This window comes from Takifugu rubripes, chromosome 18, assembly GCF_901000725.2.
Source record: "Takifugu rubripes chromosome 18, fTakRub1.2, whole genome shotgun sequence".
Taxonomy (NCBI): Eukaryota; Metazoa; Chordata; class Actinopteri; order Tetraodontiformes; family Tetraodontidae; genus Takifugu; species Takifugu rubripes.
This window is the reverse complement of record NC_042302.1, coordinates 1,660,111-1,687,523: the sequence shown is the minus strand read 5'-3', so window position 1 is coordinate 1,687,523 and position 27,413 is coordinate 1,660,111. Positions and strand designations below refer to the sequence as shown.

At 40.2% G+C, this 27,413-nt stretch overlaps 1 protein-coding gene across 9 annotated transcripts in view; it reads left to right on the top strand.

Annotated features, from left to right (window-relative positions):
* osbpl8 (oxysterol binding protein-like 8) overlaps nt 1-27,413 on the top strand; it is a 47,270-nt gene that overhangs the window by 14,448 nt on the left and 5,409 nt on the right. For 2 of the 9 annotated variants that reach the window (XM_011613163.2, XM_011613161.2), the window contains exons 3-20: nt 6,016-6,052; nt 7,040-7,210; nt 21,129-21,202; nt 22,052-22,132; nt 22,494-22,595; nt 23,318-23,521; nt 23,817-23,901; nt 24,425-24,590; nt 24,676-24,901; nt 25,205-25,389; nt 25,611-25,692; nt 25,789-25,887; nt 25,970-26,066; nt 26,163-26,261; nt 26,345-26,442; nt 26,781-26,870; nt 27,015-27,151; nt 27,226-27,411. In XM_011613163.2, coding sequence (XP_011611465.1) covers nt 6,016-6,052; nt 7,040-7,210; nt 21,129-21,202; nt 22,052-22,132; nt 22,494-22,595; nt 23,318-23,521; nt 23,817-23,901; nt 24,425-24,590; nt 24,676-24,901; nt 25,205-25,389; nt 25,611-25,692; nt 25,789-25,887; nt 25,970-26,066; nt 26,163-26,261; nt 26,345-26,442; nt 26,781-26,870; nt 27,015-27,151; nt 27,226-27,411 — 2,219 coding nt within the window. Of the gene's footprint in view, nt 1-1,500; nt 2,012-6,015; nt 6,053-7,039; nt 7,211-14,800; nt 15,316-21,128; nt 21,203-22,051; nt 22,133-22,493; nt 22,596-23,317; nt 23,522-23,816; nt 23,902-24,424; nt 24,591-24,675; nt 24,902-25,204; nt 25,390-25,610; nt 25,693-25,788; nt 25,888-25,969; nt 26,067-26,162; nt 26,262-26,344; nt 26,443-26,780; nt 26,871-27,014; nt 27,152-27,225; nt 27,412-27,413 lie in introns of those variants that run through there. The other 7 variants (XM_011613165.2, XM_011613164.2, XM_011613162.2 and 4 more) reach the window with 7 other exon arrangements.

The following is a 27,413-nucleotide window of genomic DNA, read 5'->3' as shown; positions in this document are numbered from 1 at the left end:
GGTGTTTGTCATGCTGGTGCTGTTGTAATACCACTGAGCAGAGATGATTAGCAACCTTCCCGTTACATCATTGCACTGGATGAGTGTTAATAATTGCAGGAGGGGAATATTTCATCAACATGGTATAATAAGATGTGGGAGGCTGCTGAAATCCATTGGTGAAAAATAGCTTCAGGCTACTTTGTTGAAGTAAGAAATTGAAGCCTTGACCATAAATGAGGGCTCTTTCGTTCTCAAGATAAACCAAATAAGGTCAAAGTAAACAGAGGCCACCACTGATATTTTTTAAACCTGGATCGTAATTGTGGCCTCTTGATTTGAATGATTGTGAAAAATTCTGTCCCTTTTTTTTGTCCCTTCTAAACACACAGCTATTTCTGTGCTGAATTTCTTTACTATTTTAAGAAAAGATATTATTCTATGCTATGCCACTATACTGGTTTACGTGTCAGATGGTGAAATGTAGAGGCTCTATTTTTGTCAGAATACTTGATTAAAGAGAAAAAGTGAAGATATAAAAACAAATCAAATGAGGAAGAGGACAGAAAAGCATCCTCTGATACCACCTACCGTAAATTCTGGACTATAAGCCGCTACTTTTTTCTACACTTTAAACACTGCGGCTTATTCTACGGTGCGGCTTATTTATGTTTTTTTTCGTGGCGCACTATCACAACTATTGTGAATCAGTCATTTTTACTAACCCTCATCAACATGGAAAATACTAGAAGAAAAGCATATGATGCAGCTTTTAAGTTAAAAGTTATCACTCTGGCGGTTGAGGAAGGAAATCGAGCTGCCGCACGTAATCTTGGCATACATTACGGTAATCAATGGCGAGAAGGTGGAGACGCCATCATAAAGAACTGATCCAAAGCAAAAAGACGACCAAAGCTTTTAGGAGTAAACATCGCAGGTGGCCCGAGCTTGAAAACGTTCTGGAAGACTGGGTCAACACACAGAGAGCAGGCGGCTGCGGTGTTTCCGCTGTACAAATCAGACGGAAGGCAAAAGCAATCGCCACCGCGATGAAAATAGAAGATTTTAGAGGTGGGCCATCGGGGAGTTTTAGATTGTTCATTGTTTGAGTAAAAAAGCATAAACAACGTAATTTGTGTGGAGCTGATACAAATGTATATTTCAAGGTAGCTGCATTACAGACACCGTTAGAAAAAAAAAAGCATTTACCGCTACAATATATTTGTTTATGTTGCTAAGCGGATTAAATTAAAAGAAAAGTAAAAAAAACCCTGACGTGATAAAAATTGGATTTAAGGTCTCTGTATAAACATACAAGTGAAAAGAGTGGCTGTTGTTTCTTACCTGTTTGTTGGTGTCACTCGTTGTCAGTGACTCGTCTCTTACGGTAATAAAAACATATACCGGTACTGAATGTTTTGATCTAATTTTTCATATTATTACGTGGAATACCTGTGTCTTAAAATCCGGTGCGGCTTGTATAAGTACAAAATTGATTTTCTTTCTAAAATTAGATTATGCGGCTTTTAATCAGGTGCGCTCTGTAGTCCAGAATGTACGGTAATTAAAAGGAAACAAATATCTACGATGTAATAAATTACCCAAAAACAACATTAACCTTTAGTACTGTAATTAAGGAGAGAGGTGGAATTATTTAAAAGGGTGGGAGTGGAATAGAGGCCTGAAATCTTTTCCAACATCCCTCCTTGTTTCCTCCTGTTAATGTTTAGTGTGTGTGTGTGTGTGTGTGTATATGTGAAGGACAGCCAAGGCTGAGCAGTGCTCTCTGTTACACTGAGTTGAGTATGTGTGACTAACAACATAGAGCCACAGCAAGCTCACCTCCGACAGCTGACTGACACGCACTACATGTTTCCTCTGAACGCCGTTAGAACGGGAAACGGACCCAGTGGGCGGGTTTGAAAACGTGTTGAAGTTCACTGCGACAGAGTCGCTTTGGAAGGAAATCTCTCTATTTGGAGGCATTTCACGACGCTGAAAAGCAATTGGAAAATAACCACGTGGCTCTGCTGTGAGTAAGCGTTTAAAAAAAATCTCTAGATGTTGTGAATGAAAGTGGATTGTTTTCTATTCTTGATTTAAATGAAGGTCAACGCTCACAAAACACACAAGATGCTGCTTGTGTCAGCCTGGGTTGGTGTTGCGTTGTTCGTTATTTCCTAAGAGACGTCTCTGCATGAGTTTGCACTAGTTGAACTCCAGTTGATATGAATCACATCACATCAAGGCAAACATGTGCCCGTGGGTTCTTGCTTAAGCTACATAGCGAGTAACAGAATATGCATTTTGGGGAAGTAAGGATACTTTGGCTGTTTAACAGTTAAGATTTGAATCTTCTACTTGAAAACCACGTTTAAACTGCAAATGTGCGAGTGGGAATGTTTAATGGCCACAGTCCACATCACTCAATGTTCATGGTTCATGAAAGTGAGGACAAATTGATTTGGTAGAACCGTTACGCAACCGTTTTCCAGAAATAGATTGTTGTTGTTTTTTTGGTTTTTTTTTACTGGTTTGCCACAAAGAAGGTGGGGATCTTAACAAGAGCCCAGTGGTGCAGGCAGCAATGCTGCAGTGACTGAAGTCATTACCAAGTTCTGTTGTTGCTTCTAATAGACAGATTCAGAGAGACAGATAATTCAGATTAAATTTTCATTCAGTGTGAATTCTGAACTCCAAGGACATCCGCAGCTCTGACAGACCTTTCCTGCACTAGTGAGGTGATTCACACTATGAAAGACTGCTTTACTTTTGGCTGACTTTGACCAATCTCTACACTTCAGAATGAGCTGTTGGTAATAAAACTGCTGTGAATCGATGTCATTGGCATCTGTTCAAACAATAAAGGAGGCTACTGTAAATAAATATGTTTTTGTTCGTATGTGAAGAACAATACAACCCCTTTAGCATACAAAGGGTAGTGAAATGGGTATGTATGTACCTAAATGAATGTAATAAATGTGTTGTTGGTTTAGCAGAGGTAATATGTTGTGAAATTAAAGCAATGATTTATGGCTATACTGTCCAAGTGCATGCCAGACTGGACACGGTTCAGTTTCAGCAGTGATATAATCACTGTTCTGACCCTTATACAATTAATATAACATTTTACCGATTAATAAAATGGACTAACCTTACCATAAAATAGAATGGGGCGGTGGGGGGAAATACCACAATGTGATTCAGGTCTTCAGCTGCAGTCTTTGCATAGCACACCAGACGATAATCTTTAAATAGAAAGGGAAGATGTGAACTTAGGTTATGGTCATCATTTCTCAGAATTTAAGTTTTATTTGCATGCTCGTGTTGCCTTCACATTCATGTATAATACAAATTCATGTGTAAGCTTTTGTGTTTATTGTTGTCCTTACATTTGTAGCAATATTTAGACTGGTTCATCTTGTCTTGACAAATGGGTTGTTTCATTTTGTGCAGTTCCTCACTGCTAATGGCCGAGGATAAGATGTGTCCTTTTGTTGTGAATGACTTTGTTCTGAGTGAACCATATGCAAACTCCTGTTGAAAATCCTCACGATCTGATTAGACTACATAGAGTCCAGCATTCACTAGAATTATTTACAAAGTAGCATAGCTTAGCATTTAGTGCTGAAACATAATGGGCAGATTATTTTTGAGATAATCTACCAGATCTACCAAATCTATTTTTTCTCATTTTCCATCTCTGTGGTGTGTGGACGAATCAAGCACTTTGGGTGGCCAGAGTTGATGAAAAATGTCAATAAATTCCATTCCATAAATAGTTTGTATACCTTGTGTTAAGAGATTGAATGTTCTTTTCATTCTGGGGGTTCTTTAAGGCTTTGACCTTGTATACAGAGAAAAATCTATTTAATGTGAGAGCATCATTTCAGCCTTTGCTCTCGGTCACATTTCCCAGCAGGATATATCATAAAAGGTGCTCTTCATAAAACCTGCTGTTGTCTGCTTCTAAAAGGAATCTGGGTCAGGAATCTGCTGCAAGTGAGGTTTAAACATTATGTAATATGTCATGGCTTTTTAGCCTCTGCAGATGTACCTCATCTTTTTAGTGCTAGAGAGAGCTGCTGATGCCTAGTTTAGGTCTTGGAACCCACAGACTGCCCTTCTGACACCTTCCCCTTTAACAAGAACACTGTCCATGCTTTGTCTGGCCTGGGGCTTGAGCCAAGAACCTTCCGCTTCTCAGCCCAGCTCCCAACAGATCGAGCCATCACCGCCCGCCCACATATTGAGATATAGTACCAATAGCAACCTTTAACAATGTCATACAATTATGAGTTTAACCAAATAAAGAAATGCAGTTATTGTTCAAATTCTGTACACTTTTGACCAAAAATTGTAAGATAATACAATTCTATTTCAATATTTCTAAAAACGAACTCTGACATTTTCAGTTCACTTTTTTTTTTAGTTTCCTTTGCGTCCACACTCTGTAACATCATCTACACAAAAGCTGCTAATTAAAAGTACTTTAATGTTTGTGGAGCACTTTGTCATGTTTGACTAAATAAAATACACAATCACTATGTAATTAATTGAAAGGTCACACTTTTCCAAGTGCTTGAAGGGCTTTATTGAAAACAGTAGTTGGATTTGTTTAAAGCTGACAACTTTGACATTTGTCAAGAACAAACTTGACAACCCTGGCTAACATGTTTCTCATTCTAGAGAATTCTTGTGTGGACCATTATCAGTCTGTGGTTGTTGTGATGGAAGCAGTATTATAAAAGTAAAATCCTGTCTGGGAAGGGATATTAAAAGAAGCCTACCAGACGGAATGGGCTTTCTGTTGCCCTTTTGACCTCAAGCTGGTGTTTTGCAACTTAACCTTGCCCGTCGTGCTACTTTCTCACCCCGATAAAATGAGCTGAACTAAGATTAAAGTAGAAAACAACTGCTCGTTGCCTCATCACAGAGCCTCCTTAAAAGACCTCTGATAATCAGTGATAGTTTCTTAATCCACTGCCCATATTGTAGTAAGCGGCTCTTGGGGAGGTTTATCCTCTCAAACAGTGGCTCCAAAGGGTTCTACCCAATCAGCAATTTGATTCCCTCTTGATGATTAACTGACCAATATCCAATCAGTAGCATTGTTCTCTTAGTTTTACTGATCTTCCTCCCACCATGTTTGGTCAGACCGGAGATTAGGACAATCTACTTTCTTCCAGGAATGTCTGACGTCAGTTTTCCACCATTGCGGCCATACGGGTCGCTATCGCGTTGATTCGAGTCGTGTAAAATAAGCTGGACAACGTAAGCCTTTGAGCTCCGTGTTGGACATTTAACTTTTCTTAGGCCTGAGACATAATCATGAATGCATCTGAGGTAGAGGTTGATGTTGCTCTGCTCCTTACTGTTGGGGGGTGAGGGGGTATGACCGGTAGAGGTCAGGGCTGTCAAACCTATTTTTGGCCAAAGGCCACATAGTGCATCAATTTGGCCTTAAATGTGCTGGGCTACTAATAAAATGTCATAATAATCTTATTTTATTATCTTAATTTTCTTAATGAATTCAAATGTAAAATTCAAAATTCTGCGTGTGTGTGTGTTTGTGTGTGTGTGTGTGTGGTGAACACTTCACTCATCCCTTTTAAATGGTATGTTATTGAAAAAAAAATGTATCCCCAAACTGTTCATTTGTGCACATATGTCTGTTCACATTTTGGTTGCACTAACGTCTGTTATTTTTCTTTTGTTTTCTGTCTTATCTCCCCCCATTTTTTTTATTTGATTCTTTTTTTGAATGTGATGTCATCTTGCGTGGCTTTGGCTTCTCCCTTCCCTCCACCACCACCACCACCACCGCCGCCGCCGTTGCCGCTATTGATGTGTTGATGTTGACGCTGTCCCTCACCCCGCTGCACACATCTGGTCTTCAATACAACATGGTGCCCGTCCCTCTTCCCCTGCCCTCATCTTCATCCAAAATCTCTGTTTCACCCTTTTTTTTTCAATCCCTGCTACTGTTTCTTTTTTCTTCCTCTTGTACTTTTTCTCCATCCTTGTCCCTGATAGCACCAGGCAGAGTTGAGAGAGCACCATGCCACCTCCGGTAAGCAAGTAACCCTTCAGAGGAAGAGCTTGAAGCAGGGATGGGCAACTCCAGTCCTTGAGGGTGGATCCAAGCCGAGTTTTCTGTCCTACATGTAGGCAATGCTTTCACCTGGGGTTCCACCTCCCTTGGTGAAAGCAGTTTATGTCTGGTATGACACAAAATCCTGATTCCTGACCACAAGGAGTGGCGTTGCCCATTCCTGGCCTAAAGTGTAGTCTGCAGGCTAAGATTTACGGGATAGGGGAAAAATTATATCCTCGTTTTATTAAAACTGTAAATCAACTTTTTATTACAACTGTAAATCAACTTTTGCTAAGACTATTTATTCAGATGTATTATTTTCTCTTCCAGTTCTTTTGTTTTTTTTAAAGATTGGAACCCACCTTTCTGGGTTTGAGTTATTTTTTACACTTTTATTAAAGCTGTAAAGAATCATTTTCTTGATGGTTTCCCACTTCTGCTGTGGGAATTCAAAACAAAACATTTACATAATATTCTCATAATGCTATATGTGTTTGGATATGTTTCAGGATATTATTAGATAGGTAGTTTATCACATATAACCATATTGCTGTATTCTCACATTATGGTATTATATGCAGTCTGAGTAATGATACTCATAAACACGATATGATGGTTATTATTTTTCCCTAGAGTGTGTATCTTAATAAATAATTAGTCAGGTTTAGGATCTCCATTTAATAACAATTCTTAGTACTTTTTACTTTTTCATTATTGTACTTTCAAGGCAACAAGTAGGTATTTATTCACACAGTTTGAGTGCATGTGACTTGTAAACAACTCAAGATGTCACTTTTAGTGATGTAATTTCTTGATTGGTCCCTTGCCAAACAAAGTGTGCCTTCCTTGCATGGAATATGCCTCCCTGCTTCATTTTTTACTCTCATCATAATTGTATGAAAAACTCTGATGTGTCTAAAGGAAAATATGACTCTCTTTCTCATGTCTTTTGTCTTCCCGCAGCTGCTGTAGCGTCTTGTGATGACATCATCCCTCTGACCCCCAGCAGGATGAGCCAGCGCCAGGTGAAGGAGCGGGACAAGGAGAGGGAGAAGGAGGCAGGCCTCCAAACACCCAACAGGGAGCACGTCACCTCTCCCGCCACCCTCAGTCCAGGAGTCAGCTACAGTCACGGTGAGAAGCATTTCATATTATCAAGGTTGTCACGCCTTCGTTTTAACTTGTTTTGAAGATTCTTGCAAATTTAAATGAAGCTACGTTGACCGGACACAAGACGCATCATAGCAATCTCCTCACAAATGTATACACGGACTCAAAAACAATAAACACACTCGTGCAAGGCTTTCAACCTCTTGCTTCCATTCATGTTTCTACCATATATTCCGGACTATAAGTTGCACTTTTTTTCATAGTTTGTCAGGGGGTGCGACTTGTACTCCGGAGCGACTTATATGTTAAATAAATACATTATTACAGAATTTCACATGTTCGTTATTTTCACACTGACAACCACAAGAGGGCGCTCTAGGCATGTGTACCTGAGGAACAAGTTCCTTTTGCTCGGATGTTCTTCATGCTATAGTGAATAACTGTTAATATGTTACGTTAACAAAGCAGACACGTACTCAGTTCGTTGTGGGTCATGTAGCAGAATTTGTTACGTTAGCATACCGTAACCCTATTGCTAATCCATGCTAATTGCCTTTCAAGATGAAATGCATGTTCTTGGTCTCGGATTTTATCAAATAAATTTTCCCCCAAAATGCAATTTATAGTCCAGTGCGACTTATATATCTATTTATAATAAAGAATAGAATAAAGCCTTCACTTGAATTTCTAACTACTTGCTACTCCTTACTACTCTATATTCTAGCATTTACTCGGACTTAATCATTACAACGGACTGTCATAGGTTATGGTGGGTTACTGTAATGGAAATAAAAATAGTTCTGGAGATTTCATTTGGTGTTTCATGTGATATTTGGAGTTCCCTCCAAATCATGAGTAGATGGCAGTTGTGGCATTGCAGAAGGTAAACAGTATGGTGATTTATTTTATTATAAATATCTTGATGAATTTTGTCCCTCTTTATATATTGAAGACTAAAGCACTGAGATCTGCAGTCAACACTGTCCCTGATGGATTTTGGTTCATTTTCGATCCATGCCCATCTCATCCGGGTTTCACAGAATAACAAGGACCTGTGCTCACTTCATGAATTATTCAGTTGGTTTTTTTTTTTAGCAATCCCTCATTTTGGTCTTTGCATTTATCACTGTACATGCAGTAAAAAAATGTACTGGAATCAGGCAGAATAGACTGATACTCAATTTAGCTTTGCATGGTTTAAAAGGAGTTAATCTTCTTTTGTATTTCATTGAACCTTTTGATACATCGCAAGGAACAAATCAAATGGGATGAATAGCTGCCAAGAAATAAGCTCAAGGTTAAATTTCACTAGTCTTGTGTTGCTCGACCATCTTTTTGTTTTACTGCAGCACCTCCTTGTGGATAAAGATGTCGTTTGTACCGAGGAAGGACATTTCTGTTCATCTATTTTCTCTCAAATTATTATAGTGCTACTTCCTTGCTGTATTTAATACCAAACAATATGTCAAAACAAAATATTTGACTAGAATTTGGAAATATGGCAAGAAAATGATTCTACGTCCTACATAGGTCACATATTTTGAGGCTGTGCAATAACTGTATAAAAAATGTGTTGTGATGACTGTTACTAAACATTTTGTGACAGTCATTTAATTGAAAATCATCATTAAAAAGATTTATTGAATGATGAAGGTTTTTCACAAATATTACAATCAATTGAAAATTTAGCTCTTATACATGATACTGAAAATTAAATATCTCACCATCACGTTAGAGCATAATTGGATTACTAGCTGCCAACCCTGTAAAAACAGCAGTAGAAAATGGATGAATTGCTCACATCTAAATCAGCTCAGTTGAAAAATCAGAGAAGTTGCTGCCTAATTCAACCAGAAGAGGGCGGAAGCACAACATGAAAAACAGCAGTAGAACTACACCAGAGAGAGAAAGTGAGACTTTATTGCAGTGGTCACCAACCTTTTTAAAGCTGAGGGCTACCTTAAGATTCCCAAATGGCTCGAGGGCTACCAGCTCAAAACATATGTATAAACATATGTAAGAAATCCAAAGCACACAATATTCACACAAAAAACCAATAATCATAACTTTAGGACAAGTACTTGTAAATGAATGTATTTATGTTTCGTTGTCAAAGTGACATTTATTTTTTGCAAATGAACATGTCACAGTTTCATTCAACAAAAAACAGAACTCAAATTGTTTTTCCCAATACATGAGATTGTGTCAACTCCAACTTTGAATCTGATTTAATCAATGATCAATTGACCAGGTGACATGGTGTTTTACTAAAACACTGTTCAGTCTTGTCTGTCCGTTAGTGAGAAACCTGCCATTCCATATTGTCCACTAGTTTGCTGTATCCTGGTGTGTAGTTTGTCACTGCCACCCTCAGTGACTCTTGTAGATGTGAATCAGTTAGGCGTGATCGGTGTTTATTTTTTATAAAGTTCATATTGGAAAAGGGTGATTCACAGAGATATGTGGATCTAAAAAGACAAGCAACCTTCATAGCTGCTGTGCAGATAGATTTGTACTTTTCCAGGCTACTGCTTTAAGGTTCAGGTCATTTTGCAAAGTTCTTATTTCCATTTCCACCTGCCCTCCATCCAAGGTGAAGGTTGTACTTGGGTTCTCAGCTCTCTGTGGCGTCTGTTAAAAAGGCAAGGTCAAGCAACCACTCAGGCTGTTTCCGAAACCACCCCCTATACCCGACAAAGTGCACTCAATAGTGTGGACGCCATTTTGAAATAGTGTCCGAAATGTTAGTGAGTATCTCTGTACTCTATGTAGTGCACTCAATGTATCCCTCAATGCACTGCGAAAAGTAGTGTACAACCGATGCACCCTAACTCGGAAAATATATCCCATCAGCCTTTACGGTATCACGTGATAATCTATCAATGGCGGGCCAAAATTGTCCTTCGTAGTCGTCTGTTCCTCCTCACCAGACGACGGGATTGCAGCAAAAGAATATTTAAGATGATGAAAACTATTTCTGGAGCCATTTTGTGACGCTGATGATGACGATGTCCTTTCTTGAAATGTTTTCAGTACAGTGACTTGAGAATGTACCATCATGTCATGGCCCGAAAATGTCACTGGACACTAATTATTTTAGATTATAAGGAATTGTTATATAATTATTGACATTAATATTTCCATCTATTATTATTATTATTATATAAAGATAATAATAGGGTAAAATATTGCATTTTCATAAAATGACCGCTGAATGTATTTTTAACAGTCACCAGCCATTTTATTAGGCACTCCTATGCTAGGAAAAGGTTGGATCCACTTTTGCCTTTAGAATTGCCTTAATTCTTTGTGGCATAATTTCAACAAGGTGTTGAAATTGTTGAGGAAATGTTCCTCAGATTTTGGTCCATATTAACATGATAGCGTTTGCTGCAGATTTCTACCACATCCTAAAGGTGCTGTGTTGGATTTAGATCTGGTGACTGGATGCCACTGGACTCCATGGAACTCGTGGTGCATTATCCTGCTGTAGCCCATCTTGGAATTTTGATGTGGTGTTTGTTCAGGAATGGTGTTCTTGTTTCCTTGGTTATAATGAATGGTTATTTGAGTTAGTCGCCTTTTCTGTCTTCTAAAATAGTCTGCCCATTCTCCTCTCAACTCTGTTGAGCTTTATTTGGAGGACACATTATCACCAAATATGTTCGGTTTTCCTTCAAAATGTCTTGATAAACTCGGGAATTAAGTTTTCTGTCGACGTCAGCAGGCCCTGAGGCCCCAAACCATGATGTCCCCTCCACCTTATTTCACAGTTGGGATGAGGTGTTCATCTTGGTGCCGTTTGTTCCGCACACATAGCGTTGTGTGTTACTTCCGCACAACTCAATTTAGTCTTCATCTGTCAACAGAATATTTTGCCAGTATTGCTGTGGAACATCAAGTGCTCTTTTGCTAACTTCAAACATGCAGCGATGGTGTTTTTTGGACTGCAGCAGCTTCGACTGTGGTCTCCTCCCATTGTTTAATGTTTTGCTTCTTGTAGATTTGTGAACCAAAATGTGCTGAAATGTCTCCATTTGTAAACAATCTGTCTGACCGTGGACACCTGAACATCAAGGCCTTGAGAGATATTTTTGTAAACCTGTCGAACTTCAGACAAGTCAACAATTGTTGATCGTGGGTCTTCTGAGAGCTCTTTTGTATGAGGCGATGTTTCGATCTGGTGTGTGTGTTTTATAGGGCAGGGCACTTTTACACCAACGCCTTAAATCTCTTTGTATTGTTTAGACCAGACGTGCTCACACTTTTTTAGCATACGAGCTACTTACAAAAGGACCAAGTCAAAATGATCTACCCAGCACAAAAATGCAAAACATCTAATTATTTTCAAATGTATTGAGGATTCTTTGTATGTACAATTTATGTTGATGTACCTTGCATAACCCAATGAGCCAATATTGCAAAACACACATAATAATTAACTATGAACATTTTTTGTAATTGCCTGAGTTTACTTTGATGACTTGCACTGAATTGAATCAGCCAGAGATGCACAGTCCGGCCAGTAGCTGCAGACAGCCAGCCTCAAGCACACTTCCAAATGTTCATCAGTCATAGTGGAACGGTATTTGGACTTACAGTAATAATCTTCATTGGCCCGGCAGATGAGGCAAACGCACTTCGAAATTGACATTGTGAAAAAAAGGCCACCTCCGATTCCGTATGAAAGTGATTTGGTTTTGTCTTCTTACTTGGTCCCGCTCCCTCATTCATTTTGATGACCATAAGCTTTAGCGATGGCTTAAAATCAGAGGTAATTCGCTGAATAGCTTAGCACTTAGCGCCTTTGTTTGCCTAAAGTTCAAAATTCAGTTGTCATCTAACTGGCTGCCCTGTATATCAATCAAGTGATGGGATGAATGATAGGCTGATATTTTTATGTCACGCTGCGATCGACCGGTAGATCGCGATCGATGTAATGAGCACCCCTGGTTTAGACTTCAGGTTGGCTGACGTCTGGCTCCAATTAGTTCTTGAAGAAGTCATTAGCCTAGCGGTTCACATACTTTGTCCACCTTGTACTTGTTTACATGTCATGGTCAATAGATACATGATAACATACTTTTTGTCCATTGTTAGTTTAAGCAGACTGCGCTTTTGACCTAGATGAAGATCACATTTTATGACCAATTTATGCAGAAATCCGTGTAGTCCAAAAGGTGTCACGTAGTTTTTCTTGCAACTGTAAGTGTGGGAATTCACCTTTGCGCAATATTAGTTTTGCACAGTGGAGAAAAAAATGGATTATGCACATGTTATCTTTCTTTATGATGCAATTTGTCAATGTTGGAAAGAATATGAGGCAAAAATGAATGCAAAGCCTGTTTGTGCAGAGCATAGTGAGTGACAGAAGGCAATGAGTTTACATGAAATCTAAGAGTGAGAGAGCAGGTGGGGTCGTGGATTTAAGATCAGCCTCAGGGATTATGCTCCATCAGTTGGGGTTAACAACATGGGGCCGGTCTTCTATACATGCTCAGCCACTGTCAGTCCAGAGTTCCTCCACCCACGCTCCAATCCAATGAGTGGCTGAGCCCTTGGAGGTTTAAGACAGACAAGTCTTGAGGGTTCACATACGGTTTTTAGCTCAGGAACAGTATGGGGACAGGTGACAATGACAGAATATGTTAGCTTTGAAGCCACAGTGCTGCATGGATTGTCTCAGAAATGGATCTAAAACAAGGCTGATTTTAACAAGATTTATTGATTAGAAAGCTGTCAGTGCCTTACCTTGGTCACTGCCCCTTTTAGCCAAAGGAATCTCAAGGTATGATGCAAAGTGTCTGACAAGCTCATGTTGATTAGTGGATCAGATAGTGCTCTGATCTGTGCTGTCTTTTGTGGTGTGCCGGTGTGTGTGCATAGCAAGGTGCGTCTTATGTGGACAGAATGAACATCACACCAATGCAACATTATCTTCTCTCACAATTGTTATCATTCCGACGTTATCATTCCGAACGACAGGCCAAGTAAAGAAATCCAACATTTAGATGCCTGTTGGCCAGTGATCAGAAAGCCACTTTGTTGCCAAGCTAATCCCAGGCTTACAGGGTCTCCTAGCAATAATACAAATATAGATACGTCTGCCTGTTGGTTGACCTACTGTCTGAACTTCCCAACACACTTTGTATGAATTTCACATCAAGGTGTCAGAGGTGTTGCTGCTTGCACGCTGTTGTGTTGCAGTTTGCCTGCAATGCAGCAAATTAAAAATTGCTTGGGTGAGTGAGGATATAGAGAGCTAAAATTGTTTCAGTCTTTCTAGCGAGCGCTCTTTATTTTACACTTGTTACATTGAATTCAATAGGAAGATTAATGTCCTTATATTGTGCTGTCAAGTTTTGCTCCCAGTCATTAAGGTGTATCATAAAAAAACCCAAGAGAAATAGGACTGAGGTTTTCAATTAGTCTTTGCCTTTCAGTGTTTTCTGCAAATGTTCCGATAAAAATAAATTATCTATATATGAAGCCAATTTTCAGATATTTTTGGTTTGCTTTTGAACACTGGCAGCAACATGTCTGGTTTTGTCTTTATCAGCATGCATTATGCAGCATTTGCCTCAAACCTTTTAAAAAAACTGAGGCTTTTAAGAGGGTCATTTTTCTTACTGTGCTCCATGTTATTCTCTAAATGGATGTTTGAAAGGCTGACTTTCACTTTTCATTACTTAAAAAGATGCATTCTGCTCAGCTTTAATACTATTAGGCTCATTTGTACTAAAAATAAACATGCATGGCAGCACTGTTGTTTTTTTCTAAACTTTTGGTGATGGCTAGTAAATATTGCCATTATTTAAGTTACTGACATCATACCTAATCACAACAGGATAAACCGTTTAGTTTCAGGTGCACCACATATTAAATGATTATTATATATCATATAAGGAAGGATAGAACACCATATTTCTTTTTCCATCCCTAACAAGTTACTCATTCTTAAAGTAACACTTTTAAACTGCTTTAATGGTAGATATACAGCAAACAAACAGACTACTTGATTTATCGCAGCCATTAGTAAAGTGATAAATGTTTCCATTGTACCGTACACATATTTTAGGGCCAGTAGCAGCAGGTGAAGGGTGCATGAAAATGAGCTTTTCATCAACTTCGTGGCACAATTGTTCCTAAAAATACAGCTGGATTAGCAATGTTGAGATTACAGTATCTCTGGGTACACGGTGTTTAGCACACAGCTTCCACCACTGAAGCTCTTTGACATGTGACAGATGAAAGACTAAATGTGCTTTTGTCTCAGTCAGGTGTATGTTTGCTGCATTACAAAGGCATTGGTGTGATGCATTTCCTTCTGTCCTCTATAGTGTTTTCCTTTAAGTTGTGTTTGTTTTTAATAAATGCAGAGCTTTCGGACGTTACGTGCTGTTTTCCTTGAGGAAAATAAGAAAAAGTTCCTAATCACCTTATACACATCTCCCACTTTATTGATTAGGCATCTTTGTCTCGCCACAAAGCCGTAAATCAAATGTGTTGCTGCACAGCAGCATTTGCAGTAAAATGAGTGAAAAGCTTTGATGTGTTTCCCTGGCATTGCAAATGTAGAGAGAGAAAATAAGAGCTACGATATGTTGAAGCTAAGCTCCATCTCTCCTTTCCAGCAATAGGAGAGGGTGTAGGAGGGGCGCAGCTTTTTCGTTATTAAGCACTGTCAGGCTGCTGCTGTTTCCATACACGCGCGCACACACACAGCAGAGTGTCAGTGTGTGTGAGGGAGGAAGGCAGCAGTCGGTTGAAGGAGGTGTAGAGGGAAGAGCAGACTGCTTCATTGCTCGCTGTCTGAGGCGCTCTGTTTGTCTGTGCACGCTTTAGTCAGTCTATTCGTCCTGCTCGCTCGCTGCGTGGGACAGATCTCCGACCTTCTACCCTTGAGTGAGTTTCCTGAGGACTCCCCAGTCCTTCCCCTTCTTTCCTGCCACACACCAAGGGAGCTCCCGCTGTCCCCATGATGAAGGAGGAGGGTCTCCTGAGTCGCCGGCGTTTCTCTACATGTGGTGGGACGGCATCCCTTCGACCTCCACACCCAGACGGGCGCAAACTTATCCGCAATGCCTCCTTTGGTGGTTATAATGAGCTGTCACCCCTCTCGCTGCCAGGTGGGTGTTTGCCGGTGCAGATCAATGGTGTTTTGAAGCTCTCCGTGGTGAAGAAATTGTTATTTTTCATTGATATTAAGATGCAAAACTGACTTCTAATCTCTTCATAGTGTCTGGGTGAATTTGTCTTTGTGAATTTAGTTTCTGTAATTCTGAATTTAGTTTCTCCATGTGCTGAACAGGAACAAACCTTTAAAAAAATGCCCAGATGAATACATTGAACATCAAAGAACAACTTTGTCTCCGCTCTTCAGCTAGCAAGAACGTTCTGTTTTTCCAGGGAAGATTTATATTTCTATGTTTATTTTTAATATTTTCCACTGCAGCTTTTTAGTTGACTTGTGTTCTTAAGTGATAACTTTCAACTCCTGGAGTGAGCCACCGATTTAAGCTCTTTTTATCATATATTCCGTAAACAGAATTTATTTTCCTCTGTTTTTGTCTTTTTGCATTTACTTTAATGCATCATTCTTACAGAGATTACCCCACTAAAGGTCTTTGTCACCCACAAAGCAACACTGCATGGAAGCGTAACCTAGCATAGAAATCAAATTTTCTATTACTGAACCCTTGGTGGGGCAGAACACATCACATGTCAGTGACACTGTAGAAAGACTAAGTAACCAATTTGCAAAAATAAAACAAAAAGTAAAGTGCTGTACACAGAATTGCTGCTATCTGATTTATTTTGCTTTGTCATCTCACAGTACTGAGGGTTTTTCGGCAGCACTTGCTTCAAGGGCTGAACCCTGCCACTATCATGATTTATGTACTGTGTACTATGTTGCCCATTCAACAGGCAGAATCAATCTAATGATGGAAAATGATGCCTCCATCACCGTGCAGGAATAATCCTTTTCAGAAATGTGCCGAATCCTGTGGAACATTTAGGATTAAAGCACTTTTCGACTCATTTTTAAACCCATACCTTGGTGATGTTTCCTTTGTTTGTCCTGCCACCAAAGGACACCACTCTGGGGGCAGACAGCTGACAGGCCCTGGAGCTTTGACAGTGGATGTTCTCTGACTATTTCACCTTTGCCTATGATGTGACTGTTTCTAACCTTTAGTTATCCTGGACGTGCTGACTTTGCAGAGAATGAAGCTCCTGCTACACGTTGATGCAGTTACACTGATGACCTAGAACATTAGCCCAGCTGTTTGCCTTGCTCAAGGATATCTGTGCAGCAGTTGTTAATGGAGAGCAAATTGTTTCCTCCCACCCTTCTGTGTCTGGGGATTCAGGCTACAAGACCGTTTCTTCTCTCTTTTTGACGTTGCACCTCCTCCAGCAATGCAAATAACTACAAATGTGAAATGTTGTCTGAGTCATGTTGTTTTTTTTCTTCACAATCACTCCCAATCCTGCTTTTCTTCCCATCTTTTAGCTGCTCTGCCAACAGCTTTCAGACGCGCAGGTTGCACTTACGCACCATTATTCCTCCATCTATTACTTTTACGTCAGTGTCTATATTTTGCTCCTTTGTTGGTCTGACAGAGTTGGCACAATCGTTCATGGTCTTTAGTCAGAGTTTGCTCTGAGGCTCATAACATCTTCAGTGACGTGTTATATGAGTGTTTGGTGACTCAGATTTGGGATGGGGCGGCTGTGCTTTGGCCAAAACAAATTGTCTCTAGTCTTTAAATATCATTTGTAAGGCAGCCTGATTGGTTCAAGGTGGACAATTCCTCTTATTGGCCAATAAATGAGACACAACTGCCACCTTTCTTGCGATGTCTTCATCACTATAACAAGGACCATTTTATATAACACTGAACACATCTTTTGTGTTTTATTATTTTATCAACTTTTTATAATCAAGAATGTTAACCTGGATTTGAGTGGGGGACGAGGAGGAGGAGGAGAATTTCATACCACTTTCTTTCTGTCAGTACCAGTATGACAAGTGACAATTTTCTCTAGAACCTTTTTGTTGTATATTTTTCACAGGATCTTAAAATTATTGAAGGAAAAGCTTTCAAAGGGACCATGTCTCTATATTCAAACAAAAGAACATCACTGAATGGTACTCTTGAATCCAGCTATAAATAGAACACAAAACAGGAGCTGCGCTAATTTACCTGCCCAAACGCATCCTAGCACATCCTGTCTGTTATGTTCTCGGGTTCTAATGTGAGTTCTTATACATTCCCCATAAAATAAAATTGAAGACTCTGCACAAATTAGACCACTTCAGCTTTACCGGTGTGCCGCCTTTACAGGTAAATGGTTTTAAAGGCCAACTTTGAGGCATGAAAGGTAAAATGGTCAATGACCAGGAACAGTTTGATCTCAGCTGAACTCTTTAAACCACATTTTTAAAGACTTTATACAAACAAACTGTAATAAGATAAGATCATTTCAAGTTATTGATTATTTGCTTGACATAATGGATGTCTTGTAATGAGCAGCTGAATCCATGCTCTGTGCACTGTTGCTTCCTCTGTTGCCAGAGACCAAGGAAAATTGATTTGGAGCTTGAAAATGGGGCAGTAAAAGCTAATAAGAGCGCGTAACCAGAGCAACCCTTGCGCTCAATAATTAGATGGATTCATGGATCATCTAGAGGTCAACATGACTTGGCAACCTACGTGTGGGATAATTCAGTGAGTATTTATATGTTCTAGCACTAAGGGTACACCTTTTATAAATTTAAAGGTAAACTATGCCATCTTGCATGACATGACTTTGTTGAAGTCTGAAGTAAATACAAAACACAACAGAACAATCTCCCCCTTCCCCCCAGTGTTTCCGTAACCCTCATAATGGAGCTGTGCTCTGCTAATATCGCTAAGATGGCTGAGCTAACTCCAACAGCTAACTCCAACTGCTTGTGGAGTAAATTTGTAGTTATATCTGCACGGGCATCACCCCCTCCCCCAAACATCATGCTGGTAATTTGCTGGAACGGGTTTGTTATGTTTCTGTACAACCTGTCCCCCTTTTTGATGTTCACAGCCCCCGTGTTGTCTCCAGAGACCAAGCTTTTTCACAGGTTATCCAGGGGGCAGGAAGCTAGCAGGGGAGATGCTGACAGTTTGATGAAAATTCAAAAAAAATTAAATCATTCAAGAGCGCATGCACCTTATCTGTTAAAAAACATAGACTCAATGTTCAACATCGTATTTTTAATCGGCCCACCAGATATATCTATCTTTAGTGAACATATTCACATCATACCTCATAGAACTCTTTACATTAGTCAGGTTTCAGTTTCAAGACATTTCATCATAATCATCCATCCATCCATCCATCATCTGCTCCTTTATCCATTAGTGGTGTGCAGGGCTGCAGTGCTCACTTCTGGTGTTCTTCTTGCTGCTATCCTCTTTGTTTTGCTTTGTCAGCTCACTATTGTCACTTATGTACTCTATATGTTACCGTTTTAACAGGCAAATTTATTATTCTCATAATAAAAAAGTGATGCCTCTATCACCATAAAGGAGTAATCCTTTTCAGAAATATGCAAAATCCCACGGAACATTTAGGATTAAAGCACTTTTGGAATTATTTTTAAGCCCATACCTTGGTGATATTTCCTTTGTTTGTAGTGCTAAAAAAGGACACCACTCTGGGGGCAGATGGCTGACAGGCCCTGGAGCTTTGAGAGTGGATGTCCATCATCGTCCTTGTCCATTAGCAGTGTTACAGGGGTGCTGGAGCCTATTCTAGTCCATCATTCACACTCGCAATCACACCTAAAGTCAATTTTATGTACCGGTAATCAATTCATCCATCCCCCAAAAACATCCCAGGTAAAAGAATAAGACATCCATGTTGACTTTGGACTTACTTTGCCAACTGTTGTTGTTAAGCCTGTTGAGACATGAGCAGTTCCTTTACATTCTCATTTCAAAATCACACGCATGTTTCTCTTCACTTCTCTTCGTCACGTCTCCTCTTGTATCTTTATTTCAGGGGGCAGTGGTGTAGTGCCTGGGGTAAATTAGCCAGTATTCAGTTTGTGAGGCAGTGCATGAATGTGGATAGACATTTCCTGTCGTGGTGCACGGCTCTTCCTCTCTTTCTGTCATGTATGAGTGAATTCACTGCAGAGCTCATCTTTTATAGAAAAGGCTTTAGTCAGGCTGCACTGCAGATTCTACAACGTCAAATGACTCTAGTTCACTATCTCATTTAGTGCACAGGTTTATGCCGTTTATACTACAAAACCGGGAAAATATAAGGGGTCTTTGACTCATTTAAATGTTTTCATCACCATTCATTTCAAGGATATAGTGAGAAGGTTTCTAATCTTAACTAATTTCCTGTATACCTGCCATCACATTAATAGTGTAAAGAATGAAATATTACTATATTAATGAACACCACTATCACTCTACTTTTGACTCAAAAGTCTCCATTTGAAGCGAAAGCTCTATGTTTCATGAAAGATCTCATTAAAGCTGAGAGTTCATTTAATTCAGAATATAAAAAGGATGAGAGAAGTAAATCCTGTATTAAGTCAAGTAATGATGTATTTGATGGGTTGCTAATGGATGTAGGAGTGTCATGTGAATGGCCCCATTGTTTTAGTCATGATGGAAGCTCTTGGTTATTTAAATAGAAAGCAGCTTACATTCATTAACAAAAACAAAAGACATGGATGATATTTTATTCCTTATTTTAAATGCTTAAAGAAGAAAATGTTTGTTCTTTTGGAAAAGGAGCTATAATGTCAATTAATAGATCCTTTTTTCTTATTTAAAATCCTCAAACTTGCCATCATGTTGCTTAAGCCAGTCTTACTTGATTCTGGCTCAGCTACGCAGATCTGTGACGTCCAGTTCAGTTCCCCCCGGTGTTTTGTGATCGAGTGGGGTGATTAGTAGAGCACCCTCTTGGTGGTGGATGTAGCGGATGAGACGCCTTTGTTTTCCACTTGGAGTTGGCATTGAGATGAGCTGTCAAATGGGCACAGATGGTTTGATGGGACTATATATTCCAGACTATTCAGTATATTCCACAAAAACAACATCCATAATAAAACAGAGGCGATAGAGACATTTGCTTGACCTTATTGGAGCCCATTTATATTTCAACACTAAGTTGCTCTGATTTTTCATGTAGTTTCTGGTTACCGTTGGACAGCCTTGTGTCCAATGGTAACCTGCGTACAGTTTGTCACAGAGGGCAAGGTTTTTCATGCTCTTGATGCATCTAATTTATTATTCAGAGCAATCGATCTACCACAAATATCCAGGAATGTCAATGGACAGTAGAGCAAATACATAATTTGTTCAATACTTGGTGAGCTTAACTTTAGATTTTAGTCATTTTGCAGACGCTGACCATGCAACTGAGATCTATGTGAATAAAACACTACCATAATTATTTACCTTATTAACAAAAGCTAGGGAGCTAAATGATAAATAACTCATCTTGTGAATAATCCTGCTGCGGCGGCACGCTGGCTGCCTGTGGATTGGAGAATATAAAATATTTACAGGTGTTACTGACTGCTGTGTCAGTGGGAAATGAGACGTGTTGGGGGTTATAAAGTGGATAAATTGGAGCTATGAAATAGAGGTTTCAACTATAGAACTTCCTTTGACTTGTTATGGAACTGTCCCTATTTCATGCCAGTGCCCCCTGAAGACTTACGTAATTAAATGTGGCCAAAGATTACAGAATTTCAACCTATATCTGACTGCCTGACTTTAACAAGCTGTGACTGACAGAATCTCCTGCTCTTTGCTAATTAGCATGATATTACTTTAGTCGATTTCTTCTCTTCGCTGATATTTTTGAGATGTTTAGGTAGTTTGACCAATTAATCATTAGGAACATTCATCAGTGGTCTGTGTTACAGGTTTTGAGCGAGGAAAGGAGGATCTCTTGTCTCTGCCTTTGAAAGAAGACTCCCATTCCATATCTAAGAGCAAGGTAAGGAGAAAAAGTACTCCTCTGAGATGTCCTGTAGCACCAAGAAACTATTAGATTGGTGATGTAATGAGACTAGTATGGGAATTACCAAAGGTGTCCTTCCCAGTCTAGCCTCAGGCAGGAGATATCCTAGTTCGAGCTGAATCAAACATATTGTGGTCACTTAGTGCTTCAAAAGCTTTCAAATGAGCCCAGCATGGAGGAAACCTGCCAGGATTTCCTGGTCGAGGTCCACAGCAAATGGAAGTGGGAGTCAGATTCCTAACCCATTTGCATTGCACTCTTTTTACGATATCCGTTTTTGCTCGATAGATAGATGAATAGTTATCTGAGGTGTTTGCTGTCGGTTTCTGCATAATCTCACTAATGTATCTGCAGTAAGGGCTGTTTATTTATTTAGCTAAAGCTGTTCTGTGAAAGAAGAGGCAGGGTGGTGGGAGTACAGTTCAGGATCAGCCTTTATCACGTTCACAGGACTACAAAAGCTTTCTGAACAGAATGCTTTGGTTCTTCCAATCTTGGGTTTTAATCCTTTCCCGTCTGAGGTTAACTAGCACTGTTTTAAGATCCTTACACATTGTAGTCTGGCTTTAAAAAGTGGCACATTGCTCTGTCATTTGAGCTGCAGGGAAAAATCTGACCACAATTTTTTTTTTTTTTTTTATTGAAAGGAGCTCTATTTAACAGCCTGCATAGTCTACATTAGAAAGCAGCAGTAAAATAAGCTTAAGCCTACTCAGTTGGAGACAAAATTCTTTAGAATTATGTTTTTTAGCAGTGCCTAATCACATTTATTTGATATGTGATAGGTTAGCATTTAATATCACTTCCTCTTCTCTTTATTAACAGTCTGAAACAAAGTTGTACAATGGCTCAGACAAGGATGTGTCAGCTTCTGGTGGCAAGCTCACCAAAAAGGAGTCTCTCAAGGTAACTGCTTTATTAAATTACCTCTTAAAAATGGCTGATTTCATTCTTCTTCTTAATATCCGGCCACATTTGGATTGATCTGTCAAGCTTCTGTAAAACAGCACTATGAAACAGTGTAGATTATGCAACACCTTTCTTCATCAAGATCCACAGTCCACAGACGCGCAACCCAATTTTCTATAAAAGAAAATTCTAATCAGAAGTAACAGGAAATTATAAAAAGGCAATCAGAACAATCACAGGGTAGTTGTGGATAAACACACTAATAAGCTAATCAGGAATGTGCCCAATAAACTCTGTATTGGAGACAGAACAGAGCTCTGATGACAGCACTGTTCGCCTCCATCTTTGCTCTTCAAAGGTGCAGAAGAAAAACTACAGAGAGGAGAAGAAGAGGGCTACCAAAGAGCTGCTCAGCACCATCACTGACCCCTCTGTCATTGTCATGGCTGACTGGTTAAAGGTAGGAGGGAGTTTGTTCCTTTTCCCAGTTTTCAGTAGAGAAAATCGAATGACTGATGGGAAGATGTCCTCCTCTTCAACACTAAGCGGCGTATGCTTTTTTTCCTTTTTTCGGCAAGTTAATATGACTTTCTGGTTGATATATTATGTCAGGTACAAAACAGCCAGAGTCACGCAGCATTTCGAACAACAGAAATATGGACAATCCTACAGCTTTTTTCATCTCGGACGTAATGTAGCTTGAAATATTGCCCAGATAAGATGCCGTGAGGTTGACAAGAACGGCTTTCTTGGATGTTTTTTCTTCCAGCAGAGGAGTATACGCACGGGCTAATGCGTTTACATGCACATACGTCATCCAGCTACAGGCGCATTGAGGAAACAATTTGTTTTTGTCAACTTTACTGACAGAATTCATATTCAGTGTTGGATCAACCAGTGGTTGACACTGGTGTAGGTATTAAGGAGAACCATACTTTTACTGTATGCTTTGGAATGTATGTATTTTACTCTTTATTGAATTTAAAATAATGTTATTTCACAGACCACAGACCATTGACCATAATCTCACCTAAGTTTTGAGCACAAGTAAAGATATTTTTAGCTAAATAGGTGATAAAATAATGTAAAATTGGTGATCAAAAGTACCTCATTATCTTCTTTTTCCTGTTGCGTTGACTAGTCCAACCCATAACTCCAAGCAATCGTCTATATTTGACACAGATCCGTGGAACTCTCAAAAGCTGGACCAAGTTGTGGTGTGTGCTGAAACCAGGGGTCCTGCTCATCTATAAAACCCACAAAAATGGCCAGTGGGTGGGAACAGTGCTGCTCAATGCCTGCGAGCTCATTGAGAGGCCCTCAAAGAAGGACGGCTTCTGCTTCAAGCTCTTTCACCCACTGGAGCAGTCCATCTGGGCTGTCAAGGTGACAACACGCAGCAACCCCCATGATTATTGTGGGGTGGGAGCGCATGTTGGGAGGAGTAAAAAAAAAACCTTTCCATATTTGACAGGGCACATGTTCAGTTTATTCTAATTCTTTCATCTTGGTTCAATCACCACTTTTCTATTGTAAATAGGTATCCATCGCTAAGTGCCTATTGCATGTGTCTACATTTGTTTTTATGTTATGAAAAGGCTTGAATCACAATCTAGCAAATTGCACAGGATCTTACAAAATGCAACAAATAAAAAAAAACCAATCTTTTTTGTGTCCTCAGGGTCCCAAAGGAGAAGCTGTTGGCTCCATCACACAGCCGTTGCCTAGTAGCCACCTCATTTTCCGGGCTGCCTCTGAATCTGATGGTAAGAGACCACCTGCCAATCACACTATACTGTAGATATTCATGTCAGTATTTACTTTTTGCAGTGAGGATAGAACCATAATTTAGTTTTAGCTTCTCATCTTGGCTAGATTTGGGTTTGTTGGAGACTATATCAGTGTTTACTGGCTAAAAAGTTAGAAATTCCAGCCAAAGTGACTGAATGACTCTACAAAGTGATACATATTGATGTTGTTTCTATTTGGGTTTTGGATTCCTGAAAGTTCTGTTGGGAAAAAGTTCATCATTTTAAATCTCACTAATAGAATTATTACAGTTATATCACATAAGGGGGTGGGGAGTGTGTGTTACCCTGTGCCTCTGTCCTTGGTGCTGAAAAATCCAGCCTTTTCCACCCGGAGTCTCTTTCCATGGTTCTGGAACTCCCCAGTAATGCTTTTTCCTCATCTTTTAAGGATCATTTCTGTCCCATTCTTCTCTGAAAACTTGAAATAAATGTATGAAATACATTTTCATTTCTATCATCTGATATTTATTTTTTTTAGGTCGGTGCTGGATGGATGCATTAGAGTTGGCCCTAAAGTGCTCCAGCCTCCTGAAGAGGACCATGATTCGGGAGGGGAAAGAGGACGCGAGCACAGCAACCATCGGCGGAGACCACTCTATTAATTTCTACAGCCTTCTCCGAGCTCACAACATCCATGGATTTCAGTAAGTTGGACCCAAACCCAAGCAGCAGCTCCCTCCATTGTGGTCACCAAGTCCCATTTCACAACCTAATATGCCCTTCCTGCAGGTTCAACGACACCGACCACCTGAAAGACCCGGACTTGTACTCTGACAAGTCGGACAGGGAGGGTGAACAGGACCACGAAGAGTCTGACCCAGAAGGCCTGGAAAAGAGTGAGGAGAGTGACAGTGACACTTCAGAGCGTCAGGATGATTCGTACATAGACATGGACCCCAACGAACATCTGCGGGAAACCCCATACATGGAACAGTCACATGAAGAACTTGGAGAGGTAGAACCGTCCCATTTTTGATTTAGTTAGCTGTAAAATGGAGAGGCTCTGCTAACAGCCCATGTGTGAGAGTGTGAAAGTACTTGAGCACATTTTCTGTCTGATGTTGACAGCTCATTAAACTCCTACGGAAGTTGGGACTACATTTTCACAGTTAGAAGATTTCACACTTTTGCAAGCCAGAAGAGAAAACTTTTTATAAATAGGAATGTCGGCATGTTGCATGTGCACATTTGATTTGTATTAGCATATCTGTATATGCTAATACAGGATGGCTTTGATTGTCTTTGTTTCATTCTCAAGGCTGGAGAAGCTGCACAGACTGAGACGGTATCAGAGGAAAACAAATCTCTGATCTGGACTCTGCTGAAGCAGGTCAGACCCGGCATGGATCTGTCCAAAGTGGTACTGCCCACCTTCATCCTTGAGCCCAGGTCCTTCCTGGACAAACTGTCGGATTACTACTATCATGCAGATTTCCTGTCAGAGTAAGAATGTCCCCATAAATCTAGTAAAAACATGCTTGGAATAAAGAAGTGACCGTGTTAGACAACATATATACCGGTACTCGCAATGTGTCTTGTAATTACGTTTGTATAATTATCTCTTGTGAGAGTGATGGTTTTGTTGAACTTGGTGCTCCTTATTAAAATAAGCACTAATAAGTATAAGCTAAAGTATAAATTATAAAAATGTATTTACTTCTCAGGGCTGCAATTGAGGAAAATGCCTTCAACCGCATGAAGAAGGTGGTGAAGTGGTACATCTCTGGATTTTACAAAAAACCAAAGGTCAGTAGAATCAGCTGTGTATTTTAGGGGCTTTGATGTATTTTGTTTAGTGCAGGAACATTGTTATATTATACATAATCTCACGTTGATCCACAGGGATTGAAGAAGCCTTACAATCCCATTATAGGAGAGACATTTCGCTGCATGTGGCTTCACCAAAAGACCAACAGCAAAACTTTCTACATTGGTGAACAGGTATCAACAACATTAAGCACAGAAGTATCAATAAAAGAGATTGTTCGGAAAAACATCTGTGATATGAGGTGTTTTTCCGCAGGTATCCCATCATCCTCCAGTGTCGGCATTCTACGTCAGCAACAGGAAGGACGGGTTCTGCCTCAGTGGCAGCATCCTTGCCAAATCCAAATTCTATGGTATTGACACACATGTATCGATGAGTCTTTTACAGCGCTGAAGGTTGCTGCAAGTCAATGACAAAACCTGTCCCCTGACTGCTGACTATCCCCTAGGAAACTCCCTGTCCGCCATATTAGATGGAGAGGCGCGCCTCACGTTTCTCAACCGAGGAGAGGACTATGTGATGAACATGCCCTACGCTCACTGCAAAGGTGGGCGTATCCTGCTCGTACACACCCGGGCCACTCACAAGCAGCACTGACTTCTCCTCCTTACACTTTTTTTGTCACCACAGGCATCCTGTATGGCACCATGACCCTGGAACTGGGTGGTCAGATTACCATCGCCTGTGAGAAAACAGGCTACAGTGCTCAGCTGGAGTTCAGACTGAAGGTACAGCTTTGTTTTATTGTTGAAATAAAGGCTACAGCTTTTGTTATGTATCACCTTTGTTCGTATCTGGCAGCACCGGTCGTCTCTGTTGTGCGATTTTCGACCAACAAAATCTAGATTGCGATTTTTCAGTGGAAATATGTTGCGTCAAACTTCACTTGTTCATTAGCCACAGCACACGAGCCAAAGCTATTTATTACCAACAGATGACTACAAAGTAGAACATGAAATTATACAGCTCACTGTCATTACTGCAGAGAGAGTGGTAAAATTGTGCGCTTGGAATCCATCTCCATTTGAATTGTCAGCCCTGCTTAACTCCCTTGTGTCTCCTCAAGCCCTTCCTTGGCAGCAGTGACAGCGTTAATCTGATCTCTGGGAAGATCAAACTGGGAAAGGAAGTGCTGGCTACACTTGAAGGACACTGGGTAAGACTGGACTGCGCATACACTGACTTGTCACCAACACAGACACAATGTGTGTGATATGGAAAGTTTGAACCGTGGTTTCTAAATAAAGTTGAATGTAGGAACGTGGTTATATTATGCGGCTGTTTGGGGTTCCTCTCACAGGACAGTGAGATCTTCATCAACGATAAAAAGACAGGGACGGTGGACACCTTCTGGAACCCTACGCCAGAGCTGAGACAGAGCCGACTGACCCGCTGCACCGTCCCACCAGAGGAGCAGGGCGAGTTTGAATCAGAACGGTGGGCTTTTTTTTTTTTTAATTCTTTTTGTGGTCTGATTTTACTGGTTATAATTTTTACTGTGTCACCATCAGACTGTGGCAGCATGTGACCCGGGCCATCAACAACAAGGACCAGACCGAAGCCACCAATGAGAAGTTCGTCCTGGAGGAAGTTCAGAGGAAGTCTGCGCGGGAGAGGAAGGCCAAATGTGAGGAGTGGATCCCTGCCCTGTTTGAGCAAGACCCGATCACTGGGGAGTGGCATTACAGATATGCTGAGT